General features: G+C 39.6%; 2 protein-coding genes across 8 annotated transcripts; one reads left to right on the forward strand and one right to left on the reverse strand.

The window, feature by feature from the left end:
- Window positions 1–570: 570 nt before the first annotated feature.
- LOC112773220 (probable protein phosphatase 2C 55) lies at window positions 571–4306 on the reverse strand. Of its 7 annotated transcripts, none has more exons than XR_011876481.1 (6): window positions 3867–4306; window positions 3415–3527; window positions 2665–2738; window positions 1986–2201; window positions 1182–1232; window positions 571–822 (listed from the first exon to the last, which is right to left on the reverse strand). XR_011876481.1 is itself a non-coding variant. In XM_072225639.1 (6 exons), exons 3-6 carry the CDS (start codon window positions 2300–2302, stop codon window positions 817–819), a joined length of 276 nt encoding a protein of 91 aa, XP_072081740.1. In that variant the 5' UTR covers window positions 2303–3292; window positions 3415–3527; window positions 3867–4225; the 3' UTR covers window positions 571–816. The 7 variants fall into 7 exon arrangements, 4 of the variants coding, with proteins under 4 accessions (XP_072081740.1, XP_072081742.1, XP_072081741.1 ...); XR_011876479.1 differs by having other exon boundaries at window positions 2665–3292; window positions 3867–4276; XM_072225639.1 differs by having other exon boundaries at window positions 2300–3292; window positions 3867–4225.
- A 19711-nt stretch (window positions 4307–24017) lies between these two features.
- On the forward strand, window positions 24018–24695 carry LOC114925784 (S-locus-specific glycoprotein S13-like). Its single transcript, XM_029294914.1, has one exon. It carries the CDS (start codon window positions 24018–24020, stop codon window positions 24693–24695), a length of 678 nt encoding a protein of 225 aa, XP_029150747.1.
- The last annotated feature ends 3286 nt before the right edge of the window (window positions 24696–27981 follow it).

The raw sequence follows: 27981 nt of genomic DNA on the forward strand, positions 1-27981 counted from the left end.
AAGGTTAGTAGGAGTCACTACAACATTTTTTGTCTGAGACAACATTTAAAAAGTGTTGCCTAAAGATTGAAAAAGGGTTGTCTTTGATCTATAACAACACTTTTGGACCTAAGGCAACGTTTTTAAGGGGCGTTGCATATGCGGCCGTTGCCTTAGATCAAGGCAACGCTTTTTTTCTTCAAAAGCAACGCTTTTGAAAGTAACTCTTTAGAAGTGTTGGGTATTCTGAAACAAAGACATCGCTTGTGAGTAAACTTTAATGCAATGTTTATTAGGTGTTGTCTTTTCTACTCATTTTGTAACTAATGAAAAGCATTGCCTATTCTATTAATATAACAACCCTTTGAAGTGTTACATATTTGACCAAGTATGGCATCACTTTAGAAGTGTTACCTCTTCTACTATTAGTATGGCATCAATCTAAAAGCGTTGCCTCTAATATTATTACTATAAATTTCAACATTCTTCTCATACTACAGTATCTACTACCTATAGCTATGATAATTTGAGCATTTCATTATAATTTGGGTACAATAAAATTAAAGATATGAAAAAAGAGACAATCTCAACTTATTCTACTTGGATATATATTATCAAATTAAAATATTTCAAATACATTATTATATAACAATCTCTAATTCAATATAAAAACATCAAAATATGGAAAGATAATTAAATAAGACCTCTAAACCTCTAAACGAAATACATGGACTCAAAATAAAAAAGCTAAATATATTTGTTTCAAGTTTTATCAATTGACTTGGATATATTTTTTTCCAAATCCTAGTAGCTTGTTCCTTGTACATACCATGATAATTATATCTGCAAAACAATGGTAAGAAATTTTCAGACATAGTAAGAATAGACTATCTATCACATATATACAACAAAAAAGTATTTTCTTATAACTTGAAACAAATCACAAGTAGTGACATCAAATAAAAGTACCAAAACCAACAACAGAAACATGAAGAAATAAAAAGGCTCAGTTGCAGAAATTGCAGAAAAAAATGTTACAATATAGAAAAACATCAAGAGAGGAGCATTTATGAACAAGAAAAAGAAGTAAATTTTGATTCTTCCAATCATTATAGAAAAATTAATATCAGAAGGAAATTATTTGGACAAAAAACGAGCACATAATCTTGACTTTGACATATAACATAGTAACGAAAATAAACCTGGGCAAAATCTCCAGTGGCATATTCTTGGCATAGTACATATCCATTTAACTGCAAATGGAGAAAGGCATGAATTTCAACACATTTAAATTATCAGATTGAAAAAAATAAAATAAATTTATGTAATTTAAATCTTACACCACTAGTGATCAAGAGGTCTAATTTTCTTATAGTCATTATTCAGCATGGCAAGTCACAAAAAAGTTATCAGCACCCAATAAGGATACTTGAACTTTAGGCTCTCTACATACTTCCCAACTTCATAAATCCGGTTCAAACATTTTTTATCCCTTTATCACACCACCTTAGTAACTGATGTTTACAGTGCACCCATCACGGATCACCATAAACCCGCTATCTCCCAAATTAATAGCATTAAGACCGTGTGACACAAATGTAACGCATGAATATATGGTGATGAAAGAATGAAGGATAAAATACCAAGTAAAGCAGAAGGGATGGCAAAGTCCCAAAATAATTATCAGAAACTTCCTTTTTGAGAGTTCAAAATCAAAAGTTCAAACAAGTTAGCACCATCTTTGTTAATTAAGCTTCATATACATCATCTCATGCTGTGCAGAGTCTAATGCCAAACAAATTATATTTAGAAAATTAAATTAGAACATCCCTTTTAAACTTTTCTTAATTGTTAGGAAGATCTAGTCTTTAATAATGATCAAAGGTAACACCATTAATAATCTATTAGCATTTTCCGATGTTTAGAGCAATATAAGTCAACGAAACAGAACTGAAGCACTTGTATTGTTCCAAATTCAAAAAGTATAGCATGAACATGAAGGTAACCTGGTCAGTAAGTGCGATGATGCATGCTGTAGAGGAACCCATAGCTTTTGTAATTGAGTGTGCTTTCTCCAGCACCCTAGCAGGGTCAATTGAACCTTTAGGCTCCTCCTGAATAGCATCTACCGAATGGGACATGAGTTCACGAGAGTAAAATCCAGCATTAACACCACTATCTGCCCAACCACCAACACCATCAGCCACACCAATTGCATGTTCCTGTGAACATATAATATGAAGACTAAACTAGGGTCATATAGTAAAACGATGATGTCATCAAACTCTAATCAAATAAATTTTTGTTGTTTGTTAGTTACCATGAAAAAGTCCAAAATGCTCCTCTAATGAAACCTGACATGTCTTCTCTTTTGCGGAAGATGTTACACTTCCATTTCTCTCTATAAATACCTTTCTAACACTGTCTTTGGCGACTAAGATGGAAGATTCACCCACCATGGATGGTCTAGAGTCAGACAATCTAATGTTGTCTTTGACTCCGCCGCCGCCACCACCACCACCACCACCACCACCACCACCACCGCCTCTCGAATGAACTATTTATTTTCTTTTACAAAATACTATTTTGTTCAATACTGTATTACAGATTATGAAATCACAAAACAAGATCCACGAAATTGAAGCAATGAGAAGTAACAAAGCACATTTATTTTTTTAAGTTCACCTATGATTTCGTGTATGTATCTTCAGTGATGTAGCAGAATTCCTGCACATTCAAGGTTAATTTCTTCATACTTCCTGAACATTGAGAAGTGAAAAAACAATAATTAATTAATTAACTAGAATTATGAAGTTTGATAAGAGACAACAAAAAGAAAGCGTTGAATGAATGCATGCCTAGGATGAAATGAGCACGGAGAAACACCGATAAACTGAAACACCGAGCATGGAGAAATAGAGTATACAGAAATTCAATGTGAAAACTAGTTTATAGAGTGGATTTCTACTTGTAATGCATACTTAAGCATATCAAAATAAAACAAGTTTGTCATTGAAATAGCTATTGCACACAAAATCCATCAAGCAGCCAAACCATTGTTTACAACTTTACAAGATAAAACCATTGAAATAGCTATTGCACACAAAATCCATCAAATGTTTAAGCGCTTGAGGCAGCTGTAGCCAAAACAAAGCTTCTAAGAATTCCCCAAATATTGTAGCTATGAAAGCAAACCTACAAAATTTGCAAAGAGAGAAGTAGAAAAAAAGAAGTGAACGTAATTGAAAGCATATGGCAAAAAACTTAGCGCTAACTCAGTTGAACTGAAAGAATTTCCAGCCAACTCCAACACCTACAATAACAATGAATCCACTGTTAAATTCCCAAATTGAAATTCCACCAACAATAATTAAGCAGTAATTTCTCATCAAAGAAGAAAAAAATTGCAGAACCAAAATTTCTCAAGAAGACTACCTGTGATACACCACGGTGGAGCAGAGCAAATCAGCACCCAGCCAGGAGCCAAGAAGACGCCGAGAGCAGAAGGCGACGAGAAATTTTGAAGCGAGAAGACCAAAAATCAGGAGCTTCAAATACGAGCAGCGATGAACAGATGGCGACGCGAGCAGGGATGAAGCCAACGGCGAGGCGATACGAGGCGAGCAACGACGAACACGACGAAGACATCAACAGCGACGCCAGCAATGAAGAACACAGTCAATGACGAGGAAATCGAATAGAGAAGAGTAAATTGCAAGCAGTGACAAGGAACGGGAAGAGAGAAGAGTAAATCAGACATCAATCAAAATTCACAGTGGTTGGGGTTAGGGTTTCTAATTGAACACGGTTAGAGTAATTTTGTTATTTCAAAAATTCAACCAAATTAAATCACTAGTAAGTAAAATTTGAGAGAAATTTTTGCATGCCTGAAAGACTTGAGAGGAAGATGTGAACGACACCACGGCGCGGAGCAAAACGAATATTTCAGAATGGCATGAGCCAAAGATCGAACATGGCGGAGCAGAGCAGAACACACGATGCGAGAAGAAGCACATGACACAAGCAGAACACGACGCGAGCAGAGCAGTGAAGAACACCATGATGGCAGAAAAAGGAACGCAGAACGCGAGTCAATGTCATCAAATTGGGGAAATTTCGAAATTGAGCTAGGGTTGGGGTTAGGATTTTGATTCTAAAATAATAAGATTTGAGTTTTGTTTCTAAGTAATAGACTAATAGTAGTGAGGAGGAGATGAATCAATTATTTGCTCGTATTTCCTTTCCTGTTTTGGTTTCGGAGGGAATTAAAATATTTGTAGGGAATTACAATTTGGATGAAAAAGATTCAAGCAACGCTTATCAAGAGAAGTTTATTATATATTTAAAAGCAACTCTTATAAAGTGTAATATATGAATATTATAAATGTTGTTTGTTTAATTTATTAAAGCAACGATTTTTATATGTTTTTTAAATTTATAAAAAACAACACTTATTAACAAAATGTTGTATTAGCTTTATTTTTTTGCAATAAATTTTAAATGTTACTTTTAATCAGTTTAGACAACACTTTTTAAGTATTATTTATAGTATATGTTGCAATAGCTCAAAAATGTGGTAGTGAGTAAGATCATATTTCTCATCTTATATGTAGATGATATTTTGTTTGCAACAAATGATTTAGGGTTGTTACATGAGGTGAAACAATTTTTCTCTAGACATTTTGATAAGAAATAAAGATATAGGTGACCCATCTTATGTCATTGGCATACAGATTCATAGAGATAAACATAAAAGAATTTTAGATTTATCTCAAGAAACCTATATTAATAAAGTTCTTAAGAGGTATAAAATACAAAAATTTTCACCAAGTGTTACACCTATTGTGAAAGGTGACAAGTTTTGCTTAGACTAATGTCTCAAAAATGAACTTAAAAAGGAACAAATGTAAAATATTTCTTATGCTTCAGCCATTGGAAGCCCAATGTATGCTCAGGTCTGTACAAGACCTGACATTGCTATCGCTGTTGGCATATTAGGAAGATATCAAAGTAATCCAGAAATTATCTATTGGAGAGATACAAAGAAGGTCTTAAAGTATCTTAAAGGGACCAATGACTTCATGCTTACATATAGAAGAACCAACAATTTAAAAATTGTTGGATACTCAGATTTAGACTTGGCGGGATGTGTTGATTTTAGGAAGTCAATGTCAGGATACATATTTATACTTACTGATGGAGCAGTATCTTGAAAGAGTGCAAAACAATCACTTGTAGCCACTTCTACCATATAAGCGGAGTTTATTGCTTGTTTTGAGGCTACATCACAAGGTGTTCGGTTGAATAATTTCATCTTTAGGCTTAAGATCATGGATTGTATCTCTAGACCATTGAGAATATATTCTGACAATTTCGCTACTGTATTTATGGCTAAGAATAATAGAAGTAGTAGTCGAAGTAAGCATATCGATATTAAGTACTTAGCCATTAAAGACTGAGTTAGGTCTAATAAGGTACAGATAGAGCATATTAGTACTAAAAAGATGATAACTAATTTTTTGACAAAAGACATGCCACCAAGATTGTTTAAGGATCATGTTACTGGTATGGTTTTATGTTCTATAATGTCACTTATATTATATGACTTATGCTATATTATATGACATATTTGGATATGAAATTCTTATTATTATTTGTTTCTCATTTGGTTAGTATATATGCGCATACATGATTGAGAATGACAAATAAATTCTAGTAAAGGACCTAGAATTAGCATTGGGCTTATTCATACAGAAATACCTCATAAAGAGTTTTTTCAATTAGGAGATATTACATCATAATACATGGAAGGTAATACTCGATTAATGAGGACCTATCGCTATGATTCGTGTAATTTGTCTTAATTGTTTGAACATGGTTTGTAATCACAGATTAGATGTAACAAATATTGGAGCAAGTGGGAGAATGTTAGAATTTTATTTTATTTCTGGTCTAATTTGTTAATATAGAAATTAGTTTGGGTGGTATTATAATTGTTAAGAAATTATACTAATTAATTGTATTGGCAGTTGATTTATTTTTTGATGGAAATAACGTAACTGTTTAAAATTTATATAATTTGGGTCTCTAATTTTAGTCATTATACAACAAACAAATATATTCTGATTCCATCTAGTTTGGTGATTCAAGAATTGAAAATTCTAAATTAAGTGAAAGATTTTATGACTATAGCTGAAAGTACGTAATTACTGATTTTATAAAATATCTAACAGGATAATCTTACCATGCTCCTTGTCTTGAACCACATTGCCATGCTCCTTAGCTTAGAACATAGAAGTAATTTGAACTCTTTCTTTTGTTACAGAGGAATTTATAAAAAATCTGCCCTTGATAGTTTATATAGAGATGAACATACTATTTAACATTCTCAAATGGAAAGCAGCGTTTAATCATTAATTGTTCAACGCATTTCCAATATAAAAATCTCTTAAAAATTCATTAAATTTTTTCATATTTATATGTCTCTTTGTATGTGTTTTCCGAAAGGAGGAAGACTCAATGATTATTATTAGTTCCTGAGAACCAGAAATAAAGATTAGGTGGATAGAGATGTACAATTTGAAAAGAGAGTTTTGATTAAATAAAAAGAAAAATCCACTTCAACTTATATATCTTTAGGATATAGTAACTGTACGAGATGTCAATGGTACGGATTGAAGGGTGAATCGGGAACCCGCGGGCAAGGCTGGAACCGGATTGCTTGACTGGAGCGATGGGGGGTGGTACCTGCAAAGACACTCCGACGCTCAAGTCAGAATGGATCTGAGAGGTAGAAAGTGTGAGGAATGAGTGAATACCTGGAGGGACCTGGGTCCTCTTATTTATAGGTGATGGTGAATATCTTATCTTATCTTATTTGGCTAAGATAAGAGAGATATTTGGGTTTCGAAAGTTGGTTAGAGGCTTTGAAGGGCCGGTTTTTGGGCCTTCGGGTTGAAGCGGGTTGTCCCCAGGTAACCGGGTATGCGGGATCCGTGGGTCGGATCCGTAACAGTTGCACCCGCAGCGGGAGAGCGAGCGAGGTCGGTCTGTCGCTGGGAGACATTTGTTATGGGCTCGATTTTTTCTCAGGTGCCCGTCTGATTTCTTTGAGATGAGGTCGGTGCCTTGGTCTTCATATCGTGGAAGATTCGTCTGACCGTTTAGGTCTGACGTGACTCTTCCATATCAGTCGCGTCTGTTGCGTTCTTCGAGGCGTTACCTTCTTTCGAGGGGGTATTTATTGCAGGCTGTGCTTTTTCTTCTTTGCCCTTGCATTTGCTTTGCTTTCTAAGGGTATTTTTGTCGTTTTGTTTTTTTCAAAAACCGTTTTGGTTTTCCTCCTTCAGTTCCCTCGTTCTGCTTTTATTTCTCTATTGCTTCTTTTTCTAACCAGAGCATTTCCCATTCTCCATTTTCGCTTTCTGTGGTTTCGGTTGGTCTTCTTCTGCGGCATCTTTCCTTCGGGTTTTCTTCCTTTGATTTATCAGGTTAGCATTTCTCTCGTTTCTTTTTTGCTTCTTCTGCTTTGTTTTTTGCAGTTTTTTGTTTTTGCTAAGTGTAATTTTAGAGTAGTTTTGTGGTGTTTGTATGGTGGTTAGATAGTTCTGTTGGGTTTTTAGAAAAGGGCTGGGGCGAGTGCCACCGTATAATTGGTGGTGTGCGGTGGCAGTGTTTGTTTTTGGTTTTTTACCCGTCGTCATTTTCTGCCGTGAGGTTTGGCTGACGGTGGTGTGATGCCAAGGCATCTTAGGCTAGTTTCACTAGCCTTTTTCTTTTATTTTTAGTTGTTTTATGCATTTTCTTGAGCCTTAAGTAATCATTTTGGGCCAATTAGTCATGCTTGTCTTAAATCATTCAACATGAAGATTTTTATGCAAATTCCATGAGTTTTTAGTTATATTCCTTGAATGCTATGAATGGAAGAATTCTCATGAAATTTTGCAAGACTTTGATGCAATTGTTTGGATGATTTCAGGAAAGAAGAGGCTAGGCAAGGAAGCAACAAAATCAATAAAGGAAGCTTGAATATCACATGTGGAGTTTAAGTTCCAGTTTAAGCTTAAACTGGAACTTAAACTACCAAGCCATATAATGCTGGAAATGGCGTTTAAGTTCCAGTTTAAGCCTAAACTGGAGCTTAAACGCCAGAATCATGAAGGCTAAGAAATGCTGAAACTGAAGTTTAACCTCCAGTTTAACCTTAAACTGGAGGTTAAACGCCAGAATGAGAATTCCACTCAGGAAGCATTTCCACGTTTAACCTCCAGTTTAACCTTAAACTGGAGGTTAAACGCCAGAAATGGAAAATGCACCAGGGAGCCATTTCCACGTTTAAGCTCCAGTTTAACCTTAAACTGAAGCTTAAACGTGTTCGACAATTCCACACTCCAGGGTTGCCTTCTTCCATTTCCACGTTTAAGCTTCAGTTTAACCTTAAACTGAAGCTTAAACGTGCTCGAGCTTGTGCCTCCAGGGAGTGCCAGCGTTTAAGCTCCAGTTTAAGCTTAAACTGGAGCTTAAACGTGTTATATGGAACAGCTTGACCATGCCTTCTTCAAACATAAATAACTTGAGCTACAAAACTCCAAATGAGGTGATTCAAAATGCATTGGAAAGAAGACATCTAGAGCTTTCCAAGCATATATGGCATGCATGGTGGATACTAAAAATTGAGGGAGAAAACAGCCCCGTAATGTGCATAGAAGAGCATAGTACCAACATGCAATCAGGCCAGCTGACCTCTTCACCTTCCATGGAGTATAACTCGAGTTGTAGAGATCCAATTGAGGTGCTTCCAGTTGCGTTAGAAAGCTGACATCCATAGCTTTCCAACGAGGTATAATAGTCTATATTTGGCATCAAATTGGCAAGGTTGACAAGAGAACAAAGTGACGACTCAAGAAAGGGGGGTGCAACGTTTGAGTGTAGTTTAATGGATCATTATCCTTTTTGGATCAATTATGTCACTCTACCCTTCAAGCAAGCAAGGCCCATCAACAACACCAAATCAAGGCCACAAGAATCATCTAGAATAGTTTATTTTCATTTGATTGTAATTTGCTTTGAATTTCATTTTCATTTTGTAATTTAGGGAGCCTATTTAAAGGCCTTAGTTTCTGCATTTGAAAGGGACGGGGGATTGAAGGGGAATCCAGCCCCTGAGGGGGACTTTTACCTTTTCATTTAGCTAGTTTTCATATCTTTGTAATTGAATTCAGAGCTATGACTCACTAAACCCCCTTTCGTTGGATTAGGGAGCTCTATTGTAATTCAATGAATCAATAATAGTTTATCTTCTTCTTCAATCTTTTCTCTTGAATTTTGTTAGAAAGCTTCTCGATCTAATTCCATTGGGTAGTTGTCTTGGGAAAGAAACTACCCATAATTGGAATCCTTCGGAACCTTGGGAAAGGAATGGAGGATTCATGCTAGAGAAGCTTTCTCACAGTGAATTGGATTGGGGTTTGGATGGATATTGTGACATGTAATCCTACCAAATTGTGGTTCATGAAACTGTGTGGTATAATCAGTGATCGAGCATCATCTCTTCTTATGAACATTTAAACCAAGGGATTGGGAATCTGTTTGTTTTTAGAGAGAATTGGTGAGCCAAGGGATTGGGATCCAATCATATAAGATTGCCAAGCAAAATTTAATGAACGCATTGGTTGAGGAAGAGATAAACATGTTTTGATTCGGAGATCTCAATATCTCCTATAACCCAATGAATTCCCCATTTCTGATTTCCACTTTCTCTTTACATTCTGCAACTCAATTCATGCAATCACCCCCATTCCCTTTTAATTTCAGCAATTTAGCTTCTGCTCTTTAATTCATGCAAATTTAAGATTCCGCCATTTCAATTTCTTGTCATTTACGTTTCCCGCCAATTTTACATTCCGCAACTCTCATCTAAATCTTGATTCCGCTCAACTAGAACACACTTCTAATCCGAATTGCTCACTCAACCAATCCTTGTGGGATTCGACCTCACTCTATTGTGAGTTTTTACTTGACGATAACCGGTGCACTTGCCGGAAGGAATTTTGCCGATCGTGCAATTTCCTAAATCGTAGCATAACTAGTTTATGCAACATCAAGAATCCTAAATTGTCTAGGAAGTTTATGGTGCTCGTTGATATTTTAGGTATGGCTCGCCGACGGACGGAGGGTGTGAGGGCTCCGGTGTCCCCGGCGGGGGGTGTCCCTGACCTTTTTTCTTGGGTCACCAGTGATGTTTGGGGGACACCGTCGCGGATGACGGAGGCGGACCTCCAACGGCTCCGTGATGAAGGGGCTGTTTGTGGGGGTGGCGATGCCGAACGCCACTACGAGCTTGCCCTCCCTGGGGTTGACGAGAGGGTTTGCTATACCAATCTCGACTCCTCGACAGTGCCGGATTGGATGTGGGTGTATGAGGCGATGTTCACCCGGCTTGGTGTTCGGCTTCCCTTTTCTCCGTTTGTTCAGCAGTTGTTGAATCGATGCTCCGTGGCGCCGTCCCAGCTACATCCGAACAGCTGGGCGGCAATACGGTCTTTTGAACTTGTTTGTGATTATTTAGAGCTACCTGCCTCAGTAAATGTTTTTCTTTTCCTTTTCTTGTGTACTCTTCTGACTAAGGAGGGGAAACATAAGAAGGGGTATGTATCTTTCCGAGCTCAGCCCCACCGTCGGGTTTTCGGTTTGTATGAAGACTCCTTCCATGGTTTTAAGAGTGGTTACTTTAAGGTTCGTCCCGCGAGGGGGCATCACCCTTTTTGGTTGACGCTGGAGGGTGAACGTCGGTTCCCCACTTACTGGAACTTTAAGGCTGGTCCGTCCGTGTTTACTCGGGTTTCGAAAGAGTTCTTGTCCTCGGAGGAGCGGGATATCGCTCTTGTCCTGTGGCAGTTATTTGGGGAGCGTCCTCTTAATCCTCGGGACGTGATGGGTGATCTGGTTGCTTGCCGGTCGTATGTTGGTGTGTTTCGTGTGTGTCCGTTCTTTACTTGTTTTTATGTTTTGTTTCCCGTTTTCGTAACTTGGGATTTTGTTTCTTGTTTCCTTGCAGTTGAGATGGCTGGTGGCTTGACATCTTTGGCGCGTCTGAAGGCGGCGATGGCCCAGGAGGAGGGGTCGTCGTCTCCGGCTACTCCTGTCTCTAATCCTGCTGTGGAATCTCAGCCGGTTTCTCAGGAGGTGATTTCTTCGGGTGCGCGGGCCGACGCTCACGTTTCTCCTGGCCCTGCAAACTCTCCTGAAGTCGTCGTGGTGACGGCTGCTGAGGCTTCTCGGAAGGGAAAGAGGCCTGAGGACCCAAGCAGTGAGACTTTTGAGGATGAGGGTCTTGTGCCCAGTGTGATGGATCGTCGCTTCGATGCCCCGGGTTTTATTGATCAACACTTGATGCCTGGAACGGAACCATTTTTTTATGGCTGTGATGTTTCGTTCCAGGCCAAGTCGGTATATCGTGCTCTCCTCCGGTCTGCCGTTGTTGTTCGGAAGGCTGAGCCTGTGATGGCTCAGGTTGGTTTGCTGGATAAGAAGCTTCGTCATTCTCATGCTGAGGTAGCCAAGTTGAAGGGGGAACTTGAGGCTGCCGAAGCTGCGAGGGAGAGGGCTGTGAAGTCTTCTGAGGAGGCCGGGGCAGAGATTTTTCGACTTGCCGAGGTTGAAACTTCGCTTCTCTCTCAGTTGGCAGAGGAGCGACAGCGAGCTTCCGATGTGGGTTCTCAGGCTGCCATGCTTCTTGCCGAGTCGGAGGCTTTAAAGGCCGAGGTTGCTGCCTTGAAGAGGGAGAAGACGGAGTTGCTAGCTGATGCGAAGGATGCAATTGCGGCTACCAAGGAAATGATGAGGGCTCAAGCTTCAGTGCTAGCTCCTGGTGTGGATATGTCCGTGATGGGGCCTTCAAGACTGTTCGTGATGGCCAGATCATTGACCTCGAGTAGCTTTTACCTTTATTTCTTTGGTTTTTTCTTTGAACTGTGTTTTGGATATTTTCGGATGGCCAAGGGCCGTGTATTTTGATTTTGGAACACTTTATTTTTGTTTTAATAGTGCTTATTGGCCGTTCGGACCTTTTGTATGTTCCGTTGTTACGTTGTTTTTGGGCCGTCCTAGCCTATCATATATTCTGTTTTAGGCTATTCTATGTGTATTTCGTTTGTCTCCTCGGACCGTTGTTTGGTCGGGTTCTTTTGTGGTTATCCGCGTGTTTGGGCCCGGGGGGTGATCAGTCCCCCAGTTGCGGCCGCATTTTTGTTCCATATTTGGGACACTTAGGAAAAATAGAAATAGCCGTTCTAATGGAATTTTTATTGATGGTTGGGCCTCGTTAAAACCCTCCGTTGGTGGCGGGAAAGAGTACCCGAGTTTAAAACTTAGATGAGAAATAAAACCTTAGAATTTGTAAACTGGTAGGAGAAGTACAAAAACAAAAATGAGGACAAGGGTGCGACCTTTGTAGGTTGGTCTAGGTGTAGTATCGTCGCAAGTTGGCGGCGTTCCATGTTCTCGGGACTTCGTCGCCGTTGAGCCGTTCGAGTTTGTACGCTCCTTTTCCGATTACAGCCTTGATTCTGTATGGTCCTTCCCAGTTGTGGGTGAGCTTTCTTTCTCCTGGGGTCGGGGGACCGATATCGTTTCGTCGTAAGACGAGGTCGTCGGCCGCGAATTCTCGCCGGATGACTCCGTGATTGTATCTCAGGCTGATTCTTTGCTTTAGGGCTAGCTCCCTGAGATAGGTTATGCTTCTTGTTTCGTCAATGAGGTCTCGTTCTGCTTCCTCGTCGTTACCTCCGACCGTTTTTCTGGGGCTTGGGTCTCCGATCTCTACCGGGATGATCGCCTCAACACCGTACATTAGTCAGAAAGGTGTTTCTCCCGTTGTCGTTTGAGGTATGGTTCGGTATGACCATAGGACCGATCCGAGTTCATCGGCCCGTAGTCCTTTGGCTTCGTCGAGCCGCTTTTTAAGTCCTTTGACGATTATTTTGTTTGCGGATTCCACCTGTCCGTTTGTCTGAGGGTGTTCTACTGAGCTGAATCGGTGAGACACACGTAGCCCTTCTAGAAATTCTCTGAATTTTTTGTCGGTGAATTGGGTTCCGTTGTCTGAGATAACGATCTCGGGGATCCCGAATCGGGTGATGATCTGACGCCAGAGGAATTTTCGGCATTGGGTTGCCGTTATGGAGGACAGGGGTTCGGCTTCGATCCATTTAGTGTAGTAGTCTATGGCGACGATGAGGTATTTAAGTTGGCCGGGTGCCGTAGGGAAGGTCCGACGAGGTCGATGCCCCAAGTGCCGAACGGCCGCTCTGCCGATATGGTGCTGAGCTGGTGTGGCGCGGCTTGGTGGATATTGGCGTGCCTTTGGCATTTGTCGCAGTTTTTAACTATTTGTATGGAATCCCGGATAACCGTGGGCCAGAAGTAGCCTGCTCTGATGATTTTTTGGGCTAATGTTTTGCCTCCGATGTGGTGACCGCAGCAGCCTTCGTGGATTTCTCGGAGTATGTACTCCGTGTTCTCGGGTTCGATGCATTTGAGCAGGGGTTGCGAGAATCCGCGTTTGTATAGCTGTCCTGCGACAATGGTATAGTTGGCAGCTTCCCTTTTTATTCGTTTTTCCTCTTTGGGGTCTGGTGGCAGTGTTCCATCGAGGAGGTATTGCAGGATAGGATAGGTCCAAGATTCCCGGTTTGAGATTGTCAGGTGAGCGTTGGTTGTTGTTGACACGGAGGGTGTCTTAACGACTTCCTGGATTAACGATTTGTTACCGTGTTCGGGTTTGGTGCTGGCTAGCTTGGAGAGTAGGTCTGCTATGGCATTTCGTTCCCTAGGGACGTGCTGTATGGTGACGTGTTCGAATCCTTCTTTTAGTTTGTTTACCTTGGCGAGGTATTGTTGGAGTAGGGGATCTCGTGTCTGGTAGTCTCCGTTAATTTGGGAACTGACTACCTGTGAATCGGTATTTACTTCTAGGACCTTTGCTCCGACTTCCCGGGCTAAGGATAGGCCTGCCAAGAGGGCCTCGTATTCTGCTTGGTTGTTTGATACTGGAAATTCGTATCGTACCGACTGTTCGATCGTGATCCCGTCTTGGTTTTCGAGTATGACTCCGGCGCCTCCGTAGGTGGAGTTTGATGAGCCGTCGACATGTAGTTTCCATGATTCGGGGGTGAGCTTTCCCGGAGTCATCTCGGCGATGAAGTCGGCCATGGCTTGTGCTTTGATCGCATTTCGAGGTTCGAATTTGATCTGGAATTGAGATAGTTCGATGGACCACGCTAGCATTCTTCCCGCTAGGTTGGGTTTCTGCAACACCTGCTTGACCGCCTGGTCGGTTCGAACCGTCATGGGATGAGCTTGGAAGTATTGTCGTAGGTGTCGGGAGGCCGTAAGGAGTGTGAAAGCTAGCTTTTCAAAGCGTGAGTAGCGAGCTTCCGCATCTTGTAGGACTTTGCTTATGAAGTATACGGGTTTTTGTTCCTTTTTCTCGTTTTCACGGACGAGTGCTGCTGCGAGTGCCTCTTCCGTTATGGAGAGGTATAAGTAAAGTGTTTCCCCTGTTTGGGGTTTGGCGAGGATTGGGGGTTCCGCTAGGACCCTCTTGAAGTGTTGGAATGCTTCTTCACATTCTGTTTCCCATTTGAAAGGGGCTCCTTTTTTCATTAGTTTGAAGAAAGGGGTCGCTTTCTGAGCCGATGCTCCGAGAAAGCGCGATAATGCCGTCAGTCGGCCGGTAAGCTTTTGGATGTCTTTAAGGTTTTTGGGGCTTGTCATTTCGAGGAAGGCGCGACATTTCTCTGGATTTGCTTCAACTCCGCGTTGCGTAATCATGAAGCCGAGGAACTTCCCTGCTTCCATTCCGAAGGCACATTTTGCCGGGTTGAGTCGCATTTGGTGCTTTCGTAGGGTGTTCATTATGACCTTGAGGTCGTTGGTTAGTTGTTCGCCAGATTCGGTCTTGGCGATCATGTCGTCTATGTAGACTTCTAATTTGTTACCGGACAGGTCTCGAAATATCTTGTTAACAAGTCTTTGATAGGTTGCTCCGGCATTTTTCAAGCCGAAGGGCATTACTGTGTAGCAGTACGTTCCGTCCGGGGTGATGAACGCTGTTTTCTCTTCGTCTGGTTGGTGCATCAGAATCTGGTTGTATCCGGAATATGCGTCCATGAAGCTGAGGTATCGGTGACCGGAGGCAGCGTCTACCAATTCGTCGATGTTTGGTAGGGGGAAGGCGTCCTTCGGACAAGCTTTGTTGAGGTCCGTGTAGTCAACGCACATTCGCCATTTCCCGTTAGATTTTTTTTTCCAGTACGACGTTGGCTAGCCAGGTCGTGTAGGGGAGTTCCCGGATGAAGTTGGCCTCGAGTAGGGCTTTAACTTATTTTTTGACTTCTGTGGCTCGGTCTGATGACATTTTTCTTCTTCTTTGTGCTACTGGTTTAGCTTTGGGGTCCACGGCTAGACGGTGGGACATTAGGTCGGGGTCTATTCCCGGCATGTCGGCTGGTGTGAATGCAAACAGGTCTCTGTTTTGTTTCAGAAGTTGAGAGAGTTCCTCTTTGAGGTCATATGGGAAGTTCCTATTAATAAAGGTGTATTCATCTTTGGTTGGCCCTATTTGTAGTTTTTCCATATCTCCTTCTGGCTCTGGCCTAGGTTGGCCGTCTTGTCGGGCATCCAGGTCAGCTAGGAATACTCCGGCCGCATCTCGGGATTTCTTCCTTAGGGCTAGGCTGGTGTTGTCGCATTCGGCTGCAACTTCTCGGTCCCCGTGGATGGTACCGACGGAGCCGTCGTCGGTTCTGAATTTCATAAGGAGGTATTTGGTAAAGATGACTGCGGAGAAGTCATTGATTGTTTTCCTTCCGAGGATCACGTTATAGGCTGTGGAGTCTTTTAGGACTACGAATTCAGATAGGATTGTCTTCTTCTGGCTGCTCGTTCCTATGGTGATGGGAAGTGTGATTGAGCCATCTGGTTTGAGAAAGTTGTCTCCGAGTCCCGTGACGCCGTGGCGGTGTGTTTGGAGGTTGTCGTTGTGGAGTCCGAGTTTATCGAAGGCTCCTCGAAAAAGGATGTTTGAGTCTGCCCCGGTGTCTACCAGTATCCTTCGTACGAGTCCTGTTCCGATTCTAGCTGAGATAACGAAAGGGGCATCCTCGGCTGAGGTGCCGTGTTGGCAGTCTTCTGGTAAGAACGTTATCGTATTGTCGGCCGCGGAGATTGGAGCTTGGTTCCTTACAGCCATTACCTTGAGGTCTTTCTTCATAGTTAGTTTTGACTTGCTCGATACGTCCTTGCCTGTGATGACGTTTACTATGATGGTCGGATCTTCCTCTGGGCTTTCCCTGGAAGGTTGCTTTTGGGTTCTCGGTTTACGTCCTTCTCTCTCCGGCGACCTGTCTTTCTCCGCGCGTCGCGGTTCTCTGATGATTTTGGCAAATTCTGGGAGTTTGCCGTCTCGTATGGCTTGTTCAAGGGCATCGTTAAGGTCGAAACAATCTTGTGTTTTGTGACCGTAACCTCGGTGGTATTTGCAGTAGAGGGTTTTGTTGCCTCCTGTCCTTTCTTTGAGTTGTCGTGCTTTCGGAATGATGCCTCGATCTGCTATTTGGTGGTATATCTCGGTAATTGGTGCTGTCAGGGGCGTGTAACTAGAGAATTTGCCTATTCTCGGTGGTCGGCTGGTCGGCCTAGGGTGGTCCCATTGAATCTCTTTGGGTGTTGGGTTATGATGAGAAGCCGAGTTGCCGCGTTGGGTGTTGCCGTGCTGCCGCTTGTTGGCCGCGACGACTTGGCTGACTTCTTCGTCGTTGATGTAGTCTTTGGCGACGTTCTGGATCTCATGCATGGTCCATACCGGTCTGGTGGTGAGGTGTTTGCGGAAATCTTCGTTCATTAGCCCATTGGTCAGGCAAAGGCTTGCGACGGAATCCGTGAGTCCGTCGACCGTTAGGAATTCGTCGTTGAAGCGGTCGAGGTATTTTCTTGTGGATTCCTCTTGTTTTTGTGTGACCCCTAGTAAGCTGATGGGGTGTTTGGCTTTAGTGATCCTAGTAGTGAACTGGGCCATGAACTTTCGTGTAATATCGTGGAAATTGGCTATGGATCCGTTTGGGAGGGCGTTGAACCATTTGATCGCTGGCCCGGCGAGGGTTACCGGGAAGGCTCTGCATCGGACCGCGTCGGCCGTTCCTTCTAGGTTCATTCTGGCTTCAAAAGCCGTTAGATGTTCTTGGGGATCCTTAGTTCCATCGTACTTCATATCGGTAGGTTTGTCGAAGCCTTTGGGGAGTTTTGCTCTTAGGATTTTTTTTGTAAAGGGCGTAGCTCCCATTATTATATGGTCGTTTCTTGTGCGTTTGGTGTTTCGGTCCCTCCGATCTTCGTCTGAGTAGTGTTGATAACTCAGATCTCGAGAAGCGCTGCGGTTATGTTTCTTGTTGTATCGCCATTCTGGCGATTTCTCGTGTCTGTGGTCGCGTGAGGAGCTGCGACCGTCTCTTCTGTTGTGTCGTCGGGTTGATGACCTACCGCGGCGGGATCTTGATCTGGAGGTTGCATGGCTTCCGTGTTCGTTGTTGTGTTTTTCTTTATTGGTTATCTTGCCTTCGAGTTCCTGAACCCGGAGGCAGAGATCCTGGATGATCTGCGCCGCTTTGTCCCTGGCTTTCTCAGGATGTCGTCGGTTCGTGACGTCGTGGTCGTTCGCGTTTTGGACAGTACTCGCTATTCTCGCTTGGTTTGTGACCTCTCGGTGCTCGGGGGTTGGGTTAATTGGTTGAGAGTCATCTTGGCTTGAGGGGGTTTCCTCCAGGACGTCCCCCATCGGGCCCAGCTGGCGCAGGGTCCCCACAGACGGCGCCAATGTACGAGATGTCTCTGGTACGGATTGAAGGGTGGATCGGGAACCCGCGGGCAAGGCTGGAACCGGATTGCTTGACTGGAGCGATGGGGGGTGGTACCTACAAAGACACTCCGACGCTCAAGTCAGAATGGATCTAAGAGGTAGAAAGTGTGATGAATGAGTGAATACCTGGAGGGACCTGGGTCCTCTTATTTATAGGTGATGGTGAATATCTTATCTTATCTTATTTGGCTAAGATAAGAGAGATATTTGGGTTTCGAAAGTTGGTTAGAGGCTTTGAAGGGCCGGTTTTTGGGCTTTCGGGTTGAAGCGAGTTGTCCCCGGGTAACTGGGTATGCGGGATCCGTGGATCGGATCCATAACAGTAACCATTAATAGAGAGGATACACTAACCTGAAGGCTGGAGCAAAGAGAGGAGCGGCTACTACTGTGTGTCATCAAGGCACCAAATAGCTAGCCTTTTAATTTTATCACCCTCTCTTGCAAAATCTACGGAGATATGTAAGAAGAAGGAGCTTTGGAACATACTTTGGGATCTTCAAGTCTCTTCAATTAAAATGTTAATATAATAAAATTTTTGATTAAATTTAGATATTTATTATTGTGATAGTGATAATGATATTAAGAGATAAATTTATTTTTTAATTTAAATCATTCTTAATCATAGAATTATTAAAAGGACATTAATAATTCAGAAAGATTAAAATATATATATATATATATATATATATATATATATATATATATATATATATATAATAGTCTTCATTGGATGAAGATTAATAGATCTCATTTATTAAATTATATATATGGTGTATATAGAGATTGGCCATTGAACTGACTCACTTTGAGAATTTCTAATGGTTATAATTACCGTATATTTGTTAATCGGATATTCTCAAGATGAACATAGTAATAGAATTTTTTTTTTACCTACGACTGTCATAGTAATTAACAATGTATATATTATACTTCAATTCTGGACACTTAATACCATAGGGTGCTAGTTGAATAGATATTGGATATGATTTAAATACTTGTAGAATTAATGATTGGTCAATAAAGAATCCGTCAACTCTCTGTAAAGAGTTTGAACTCTATGAATAGAATGATTGAGATGAATAAAACCTTGGCCAAGAGAATTGAATGAATGAAGAAATGAGTTTCTTAAGTTATTCACATTTCATTATAATAATTGTAACAAGTTAGAGTTTTGACAATTAAACCATACTCTATGGGTTAACCAAGAGTTAGAAAGATAGAAGGAATTATACTTTGTTCTTCTCGAATTCTTAGTAAAAATATATTACTTCATACTATCGGGTCATTAAGGAGTGTTGCTAGACGCCAACCTTGATTAGTAATTTTAGTATGACTAATTTTCTATCCGTTTAGTATTGAACCTATGGGATCACACACTAATGTGTGTTCTAATCTTTGCTAAAGAATTATTTAATTATTATTTTAATTTGATCAAATAAATAATTATATTAATTCAAAATATTATTATATTCTTTGCTAGCACGAAAAATATAATAATAATATGATAATTGAGAATATTAAATGAGAATTGAGAATAATTAGTTATTTTATTTCTAAATTTGAATTCTAAATTTAGATGAGATCCTAACTGATTCTGTTTTAAATTGAGTTATGATATAATTCATAAATTTGAAATATTCAAATATGAAATCAGTAACAAATCTCATACTATATATATGAATGCCAAGAGTGGAGGAAATAGAAAAAAAATAACACAAGAATTTTATTCATTTACCCCTACACACATAAATGTATGTGAGTCTAATTCTTGGAGAAAAATTTTATGGTGTGCAAAGAATTGTAAAGAAGTTTCTCAATTTAGATCAGATATCCATTGGTTAAGGAGTTGGCAGTAAAAGTTAGTCTCGATATGTATACGCATAGGGTATTCGTACAATTGAAGAATAAAGTTTTTACTAAAATATCCGAAGGTATTTAGATCTTATCTATATATTATTTGAATAAAGTATAAACACAAAATAGATCTTTAGGATTACTTTTTTTTCTTCCGCTGCGTATTAGAACACGTATAATCCTTCACGGATACTCAAAACTCTCTTATTTTTTATAGAAGCTATGCGGAAGCAGTGAAGATTGAAGAAGAATTATTTCTTAAAGTTTTAAGACATTAATTTATGTCTGTTAGGCTATTTTTTCTTTGTAAGTTTGGGAGATTCCAAGCTGCGTTTATTTACAAAGATGGGACACTGAGATAGGAATATAGATATACAAAATTGTGTTTGACAGATGAGATATATACAAAAATATTGTGTCTGGAGACACTGAATTAACGTATTTTGTATCCTTCCTAACAAAAAACACACAACTTATTTTTTATTTTTTTATTATTTTTGTTAATTTTTCATAATTATATTTTTTATTATTATATTTTTCTTCTCAAATTTTTTGAATAGAAAAAAATAAGAATAAATTAAATTTTTATAATTTATTCTAATTTATTATCAATTAAAATATAAAATTATAAAATTTTATATCTCTATTCATTGTATTTTATTCTCAATGTCTTGTCTTATTCTCTTTTTAAAAACAAATACAGTCGAATGTACTAACTATCCAATTTGGACCCGTTTTCACTTATTTATCAACAAATTTTCTTTTTACCTATGCTGGTATAATGATATAAAGTGATTGGACAAAATAAAAAGTACTACAAAGTGATTAACATTAGTTACAATTATTTTAGAAGGAGAAATGAATTTTAAGAATTTAAAATGATCAAACATATGAAATATACCGATAGGAGTTGATTTAAGATATAATGCTTAATTTTCTGTTATGTATAGGTCGGGTTCGACTTTTGTGAATTAAGAAAGGTTAATCTTATGGTGTTTATATATTGGGTCTAAATTTTGTCTAATTTAACTTTTTTTTGTAATAAATTTTAATTTTTTTAAAAATTATTTATTTTTATATTTTTTAAATTAAATATTAATTTTTAATCTATTTTTAGTAAATAAACACCACATTTTAAGTACCATAATATTTACCATAAAAAAATATTAATATTACTAGAAAAGTTAGTAAAATAACATAATATTGAATTTTCAGAATAAGATTAAAACACCATAGTATTCAAGCATAATAAATAAGGCAAAAAGGGTGAACCAAGGCTGCGTTTGTTTACACTAAAACAGAAATATAAAGACAAAAAATCGTATTTAACAGATGAGACATAAATACTAATATTATATCTAAAGATATTAAATTAGTATATTTTATGTTTATTTATAGATACAATAAAATAAGAGACATAATTTATCTTTTATTTTTTATTATTTTTATTAATTTTTTAATTATATTTTTTATTATTATATTTTTTTAAAATTTTTAAATAAAAAATAAAAATAAATTAAATTTTTATAATTTATTTTAATTTATCATCAAATAAAATATAAAAATATTAATTTTTATGTCTATATTTTTTATATTTTATTTTCCATTTCTTTTCTTGTCAGAATCAAATACAAACCCAGTACAAAGGTTATGTCGGAATCATCAAATTTCTTGCCTTCAAAGTCAACAAGAGAAATATACAAACCAGTCAAATACGTTACCTGCAATCATTTAATGGAAGCCCTTGAAAGAAGGTGCATGCGTTTAACACACTAGAAAATTAGTTCATCATAGAATTGCAAAACGACACACATTAAGATTTGAATTGGCTAAATATATATGAAATGAATTATAACAAAAATATTCATTTAAGGAAAAAAATTACAACATTTGTTTGAAAATGATTGTCAATTTAAAAGAAAAAATAGTTTAATTTCATTGAACTCAATTTTAATGCATTAATAATATAAAAAATTTTATACGATGATTCAATAAAAATTTATATTTTAATAATTTTTTAAATAATAAATTTAAAAATTTAATATTATTATTATTATTATTGATGTGATAATATGCGATTAATTATTTGTATATAACTCTTTTATTTTATATTGATTGTGCATGTAAATCAAATTCTATTTTAAAATAGGTAAAATAAAAATTAAAGTATTAAACTATTAATATAATAGTAATAGAAAAATCTAAATGGGATAAATTGAGTGTTCATATGTGAAAGGCAAGGAAAAGAAAGGGAAAGTTTAATAGAAGAGAGAAATATTATTTTGAAGAAAACAAGTTTTTTAAGGTTGAAAAAAAAAAAGAAAATCATTTTTTAGAATCCAATGAAAACATTTATAACAAGAGCATTTAAAAGAACTGATATATTTATATAGGGAGTCATTTAAATAAAGACGTTTAAAATATTTTTTTAAAGATATTATTTAATAATTAAAATTTAATACATATAATCGATTAAATTGTGTTATTTTTATCAAAATTAGGTCAGATAAATTAATTTGATCGAAAAAATAGTGAATCAAATTTTGAATTGGTCTAAATTAATGATATTTTTTTTTATAAAAAATGACTATAATATTCTTATTATAGGAAATAACTAAAATACTTCTATTATATATATTAATTTTAAAAATTTTAAATTCTTGTCTTTTTTTTTTTTTGCCATCATAGAATTAGGATATATATATAATAGAGGTATTTTAGTTATTTTTTATAATAGGGATATTGTAGTCATTTTTATATAAAAAATATTAGTTTGAAAATCGATTTAAATTTTAATTTATTAGATTTTCGGCTAAACTGATTTATCGGATCTAATTTTAATAAAAATAACACAATTTAATCGATTATATGTGTTAAATTTTAATTATCAAAAAACATCTTAAAAAAAGATGATTTTGACATTTTTATCCATTTATATATATATATATATATATATCCTTCTATCTTCTTAAATTATCCTTCCAACTTTGATACTTTTCTGATTTCTAAACCTCAAGTTCATAGTTCATTTTCGACAAGGACATTACTAAATGCACATTCATAATAATATCGGTCAGCATTGTGAATTATGAACGTTGAGTCAACGGCAAACTGGCCAACAAAAATTCAAAATTGGAAACTAAAAAAAGGGTGGGAAAATAATAAAACTAATAAAAAAAGAGTAGCCTATGACACTGTTCTTCATGTTGTGTTCTATTAGAACTGTCTTAGTTTGTTTTTTTTTTTAAACAAATGAGTTAAACACAAAAGTAGAGTAAAAAATTAAAGAAACAATAACAAACCAACATTAATCTAACCACCTAGCAATTTATCAAACAATAACATATATCTTTGTCATCTTCCACGTTGCCATCAACAATAAAAGGGATCCTCACACCTCCATCAATAACCAACTGTCTTAGTTTATTCATTGCTGCAAAGACATCACAATTTTGTAAACATGCAAAGAATGAAAAATTTTCACCACTTTGTACAAATCATTTTCCACCTTTTGCTCTATTTTCTTCTCTCCAAAATCATAGCTGCAACTAATACATTAACTCAATTCTAGTCTCTAAGTGTAAACTAAACATTAGTTTCTAACAATGGATACTTTGAACTTGGTTTCTTCACTCTTGATAACTCCACCAACAACACTCGTTATTACCTTGGAATTTGGTACAAGAACATCCCAATCAGAACCATAGTATGTGTTGCAAATCGTGAAAAACCCGCCACAAATCACAACTTCGTTGTGTTGCTCATAAATAAAACAGCAAATAACACACTTCTCCTTTCTCAGGACAACAAAAATACTGTTCTATGGTCAGTGAGCATCGCAAGAAAACCCAAGAATCCAATTCTACAGCTTTTAGAATCAGGGAACCTTGTTTTGAGAGAAGAAAATGATTAGAATGAAGAGAAGAACTATCTATGGCAAAGTTTCGATTACCTTGGTGATACACTCTTGCTAGGGATGAAGCTTGGGAAGGATTTAAGGACTAGTTTCGATAGGTGCGTAACGGCGTGGAAGAATGAGAATGATCCTTCACCAGGAACCTTGAATTGGGGTATGGATGTTACCAATTGGCCTGAACCGATACAGAGGATTGGAACAATGAAGCAGTACAATAATGGTCCTTGGATTGGAGTTCAAATCAGTGCCAAACCAACAAACAAGCCTAACCCGGCTGCCGAGTTCATCTACTTTGCTTATGAGAGCCAAGTTTACTACATGTTTTGACTTGTTAACAACTCTGTCAAAGCTAGAATGATGTTGAACCAAACCACCAACAAGATTCTGCAGCTTGTGTGGACACAAGGTGTTTGGAAGATGTATGGTTCGATGCCAAGGAATTTTTGTGATGAGTATGGTGCTTGTGGTCCGAATGGAAAATGTGACATGACTGAGTCTCCAAATGTTTGTGAATGTTTGAGAGGGTATAGGCCTAAGTCACCAGAAGAATGGATCAGAACGAATTACGAAGGAGGTTGCTTGCGCGACAAGACTCTGAATTGCGAAAGCGATGGGTTTATCAAGTATGTTAAGATGAAATTGCCTGATACTGAGAATTGTTGGTACTTGAATCAGAGTATGAACTTGGTTGAGTGCAGAGACAAGTGCTTGAGGAATTGTTCTTGTATGGCTTATGCGAATTCAGATATTCGAGGAGAAGGCAATGGTTGTGCTTTGTGGTTTGGTGATCTTAATGATTTGAGAGTTCAACCAGATGCAGGGCAAGATCTTTATGTTAGAGTCTGTTTGATACCTGGTGACCTCGGGTTGTCGGTAGATGATGAATGGGAGAGAGAGGAGAGTTCCGAGTTGACGTGGAGCGGTGGAAATCGTACACTGGTGACGTCGGAGGATGGACGGAGAGGGGGATGGCCACCTGCAAGGACACTCCGACGATCAAGTCAGAGTCCGTACGGGAAGTGGCAGAATTAGGTAAGAATGTGATATACCTTGGGGGGAGAGCTGTCCTCTCTCCTTATATACTATGTTGGGTGGGCTCATTAATGGTTAGGCCCACTGGTAGAGAGTGAGCTGTCACCTTCCACGCGAGTGGGTCGTTCGTACTCCGGGCCGGGGTGTCGGGTGCAAACCTAGAGGGCACTGACCCAAATGGTGATGTGCTAGAGGTGGCAAGTTGGTCGGACTTCGGGTTGGGTGTAGGTGACTAACCCGTGAAATCCTATGCTGGAGATTTTTGGGCCTGGGTGGGGCAGTTCCCCGACCCAACGACCTCTTGGGCTGGACTCTGGTAGTCCGTAACAGTGCCCCCAACGTGCCAGCCTTGAGGTCTGGGGCTCGTGGTTGGGCGCGTTTGTCTTACTCGCTGGGAGGCGTGTTTTTCTTCTTTTTCGGGAGCCCGTTGCTGGCGTTTCGTGTCCCTCCCGCGTGGCCGCTTCGACCTTCGTGCTGCTTTCTTGGTTTTGGCGCTGGGCATTAAATGCCCATCATTTCGTTGATTTGAAATTTTGGGTGAAATGACAAATGTGCCCCTACCTTTTGGTGCTCTTCCTCGGCGGTTACGCTTTTCTCTTTATTTTTATTTCGTAACCTCTTCTTCTCCTCACTTTTCTTTTTCCTTGCCATTTTACTCTTTCATACTGCTGCTGCTCCTGCTCCTATTTTTGCTCCTTGCCGCTGCTTCGAACGTTTCTGCTCCCTGTGGTTGCTTCATCTTTTACAGATTCTGCTTCTTCTGGTAAGTTTTCATGGCCCTTCCCTTCCTTTTTGGTTGTTTATTCCCAGTTTTTGTGTATTTTTTTCTTTCGTGCCTGGGTTTTTTTGTTTCATTTTTTCTTCTTAGAGGGGGTGCCACTGGGTTTTCTTTTCGCATTTTCTGTTTTGAGGGTTTCCGACCTCCCGTGTTGATTGAGTGGTGCCCCCTGTAGGTATGGCCGAGCGTCTTGCTTCGTCGAATCGGGCTCAGTGCCCTCTGGCCAACTTCGTCGATCACTATGCTTGGGTTTCCTCCAACGTGAGGGATACTCCTTCTCGGATCACCAAGGAGGGGCTCCAAAAACTACGGCAGTCGGGACTTTTGTGTGGAGGGGGTCCCGAGGAGGCTCTCTACCAAGTCTATGTTCCTGCTGGCCGGGAGCGCGTCTGCCAAAAGAACCTGTGTTCTCCCCGGGTTGCTGATTGGTTGTGGGTTTACGAGCCCATGTTCACGACCTTGGGGCTTCATTGCCATTTTCTCCTTTTGTTATGAGTTTGTTGAATCACTGCGATGTTGCGCCTTCGCAGCTTCATCCAAATAGTTGGGCTTCCGTCCGGTGCTTTGAGATGGTGTGCGAATACTTGGAGCTGCCGATCTCAGTGAATGTCTTCCTTTACCTTTTCCTTCTTACGAACCCTTCTAGCCAGGGGAAGGCTAAGAAGGGTTACATGTCTTTCCGGGCCCAACAGGGTCGTAGAATCTTTGGCCTCTTTGAGGATTCTTTTCATGGTTTCAAATCTACCTTTTTCAAGGTTAGGCCAGTCGAAGGTCATCAGCCTTTTTGGCTTACGGTCGAGGGGGCTAGGCAGATCCCGACCTACTGGAGTTTTGGTGCGGGGTCCGATTATCTTATAAAGGTATCCTATGACGGGTTGAGCCCGGAAGACCGTAACATAGTTGATATTCTTTTGGCTATTTTTGGTGAGAAGAACCTTAATCCTCGTTTGTTGATGGGAGACCGGAAGGCCGGTCGGTCGTATGTTGGAGGGTTTTCTTTTCTTTGAGCTCTTTCTATTTCTTAATTTTCTATTACTGACGCCTCTCTTTTTGCTTGCAGTTTCCATGGCCGGTGGGAAGAAGACCTTGGCTGACTTGATGAATCTCATCAAGGGGAACGAGGAGGGTGAGGATGACTCCCTAGCGACTCCTACCGCGAGTCAGGAGCAGGAGGAAACCGGGGAAGTCGGGGAGGCCAGTGGTTAGGTGGACGGGGCCGACCAGGCTCATCCGGAAAGCGCCGTTTCTCCCGAGAAGGTTGTTGGATCTGCTGGTGTGGAGTTGGAACTCTTTGAAGAGGATTTTGGTGACATTGAGCTAAAGGGTGTGGGTAACCTTAAGAAAAGAAAGCGGGATGCCGGGAAGGCCCTTTCGGTTATGGAGAAAAATTTCGATGCTGGGGGTTTTATCGAGTCTCAGTTGCTCCTCGGCACCGAGGATTTCTTTCATGAGGCCGACCTTTCCTGGCAGGCCAGGTGGATCTATCGCAGTCTTCTCTGAGCCGCTGCTATTGCCAAGAAGGTAGAGCCTGTCTTGGGCAACTATCATGCAATGGAGGTAAAGCTTCGGAACTCTCAGAAGGATTTGACGGACTCGCGATCTCGAGAGGAGTCTTTGAAGACGAAGTTGTCCGAGCAGGAGAAGAAGGCTGAAGCTGATGCCAAGGAGATTAATAGGTTGGTAGATCGGGATATGGCTTTGATGAAGGACTTGAATACCTCCCGAGGTGAGACTGCTGCCCTGAAGAAGAGGGTTGAGGAGTTGGAAGAGAAGCTGAAGTCGGCGGAGAGCTCGGCGGAGGCTACTTCTCAGGAGATGGCTGCTTTGAAGAAAAGGAACAAGGACCTTGCAAATGGAGGTCGCGAGGCCGTTAAGCTGACTGAGGAGGGGATAAAGCTATAGGTGGCTGTGCTGGTTCCCGATCTTGACCTCTCCCAAATTGGTGCGATGAAGACTGTGGAGGGTGGGAAGATTGTTGATATTCTTTGAACACTTGGTTATTTCCCGACCTTTATTATTCTTGTTTTGTAGCTTGTTTTTTATTCCGGGGCCTATTATGGGGCACCCTTTGGTTGTACTAAACACTTTCCGTTTGCTTATGCTTTATTTGGTTATTGCTGGCTTTATTCGGGCCGTCGTGGCCTCGCTCTTACTTTCCATTTGCTCGGGCCGCCGCGGCCTTTTGTTTTACCATTTATCGTGGTATTTATTGCTTGAGCCGATTTGTTTTCTTTTGGTCCCTTATGGTTCCCGGGGTGATCAGTCCCGGGTTTCCGTTGGGTCGACCGTTTGTCTTTTTTGTTGCGCTTTTTATTTTGATTTGAGACATGCAAAAAGTAGACTTATCATATTGTTAGACAAGGAAATGATAATATGTATAATTAAGTGAGAGATAGTAAATACAAATATTAAGTGAAAGGTAATAGATACGATTTGCATGACACATAAAAGGAGAACGTACAGGTGGAACATAGGAGGGGGGTTGAGGTCGTGTAGTCGCCCCTTCTT

This window comes from Arachis hypogaea, chromosome 18, assembly GCF_003086295.3.
Source record: "Arachis hypogaea cultivar Tifrunner chromosome 18, arahy.Tifrunner.gnm2.J5K5, whole genome shotgun sequence".
Taxonomy (NCBI): domain Eukaryota; kingdom Viridiplantae; phylum Streptophyta; class Magnoliopsida; order Fabales; family Fabaceae; genus Arachis; species Arachis hypogaea.

What these genes read in the sequence shown, in the direction of transcription:
- LOC112773220 (XM_025818288.3), bottom strand. Translation starts at nt 2,340, where the DNA reads ATGTCAGGTTTCATTAGAGGAGCATTTTGGACTTTTTCATG. An exon ending in GCATTTTGGACTTTTTCATG is followed by an intron (nt 2,224 to 2,299) that starts GTAACTAACAAA and finishes ACCCTAGTTTAG; the next exon opens with TCTTCATATTATATGTTCAC. An exon ending in TCATCGCACTTACTGACCAG is followed by an intron (nt 1,233 to 1,985) that starts GTTACCTTCATG and finishes CTCCATTTGCAG; the next exon opens with TTAAATGGATATGTACTATG.
- LOC114925784 (XM_029294914.1), top strand. Translation starts at nt 24,018, where the DNA reads ATGATGTTGAACCAAACCACCAACAAGATTCTGCAGCTTGTGTGGACA.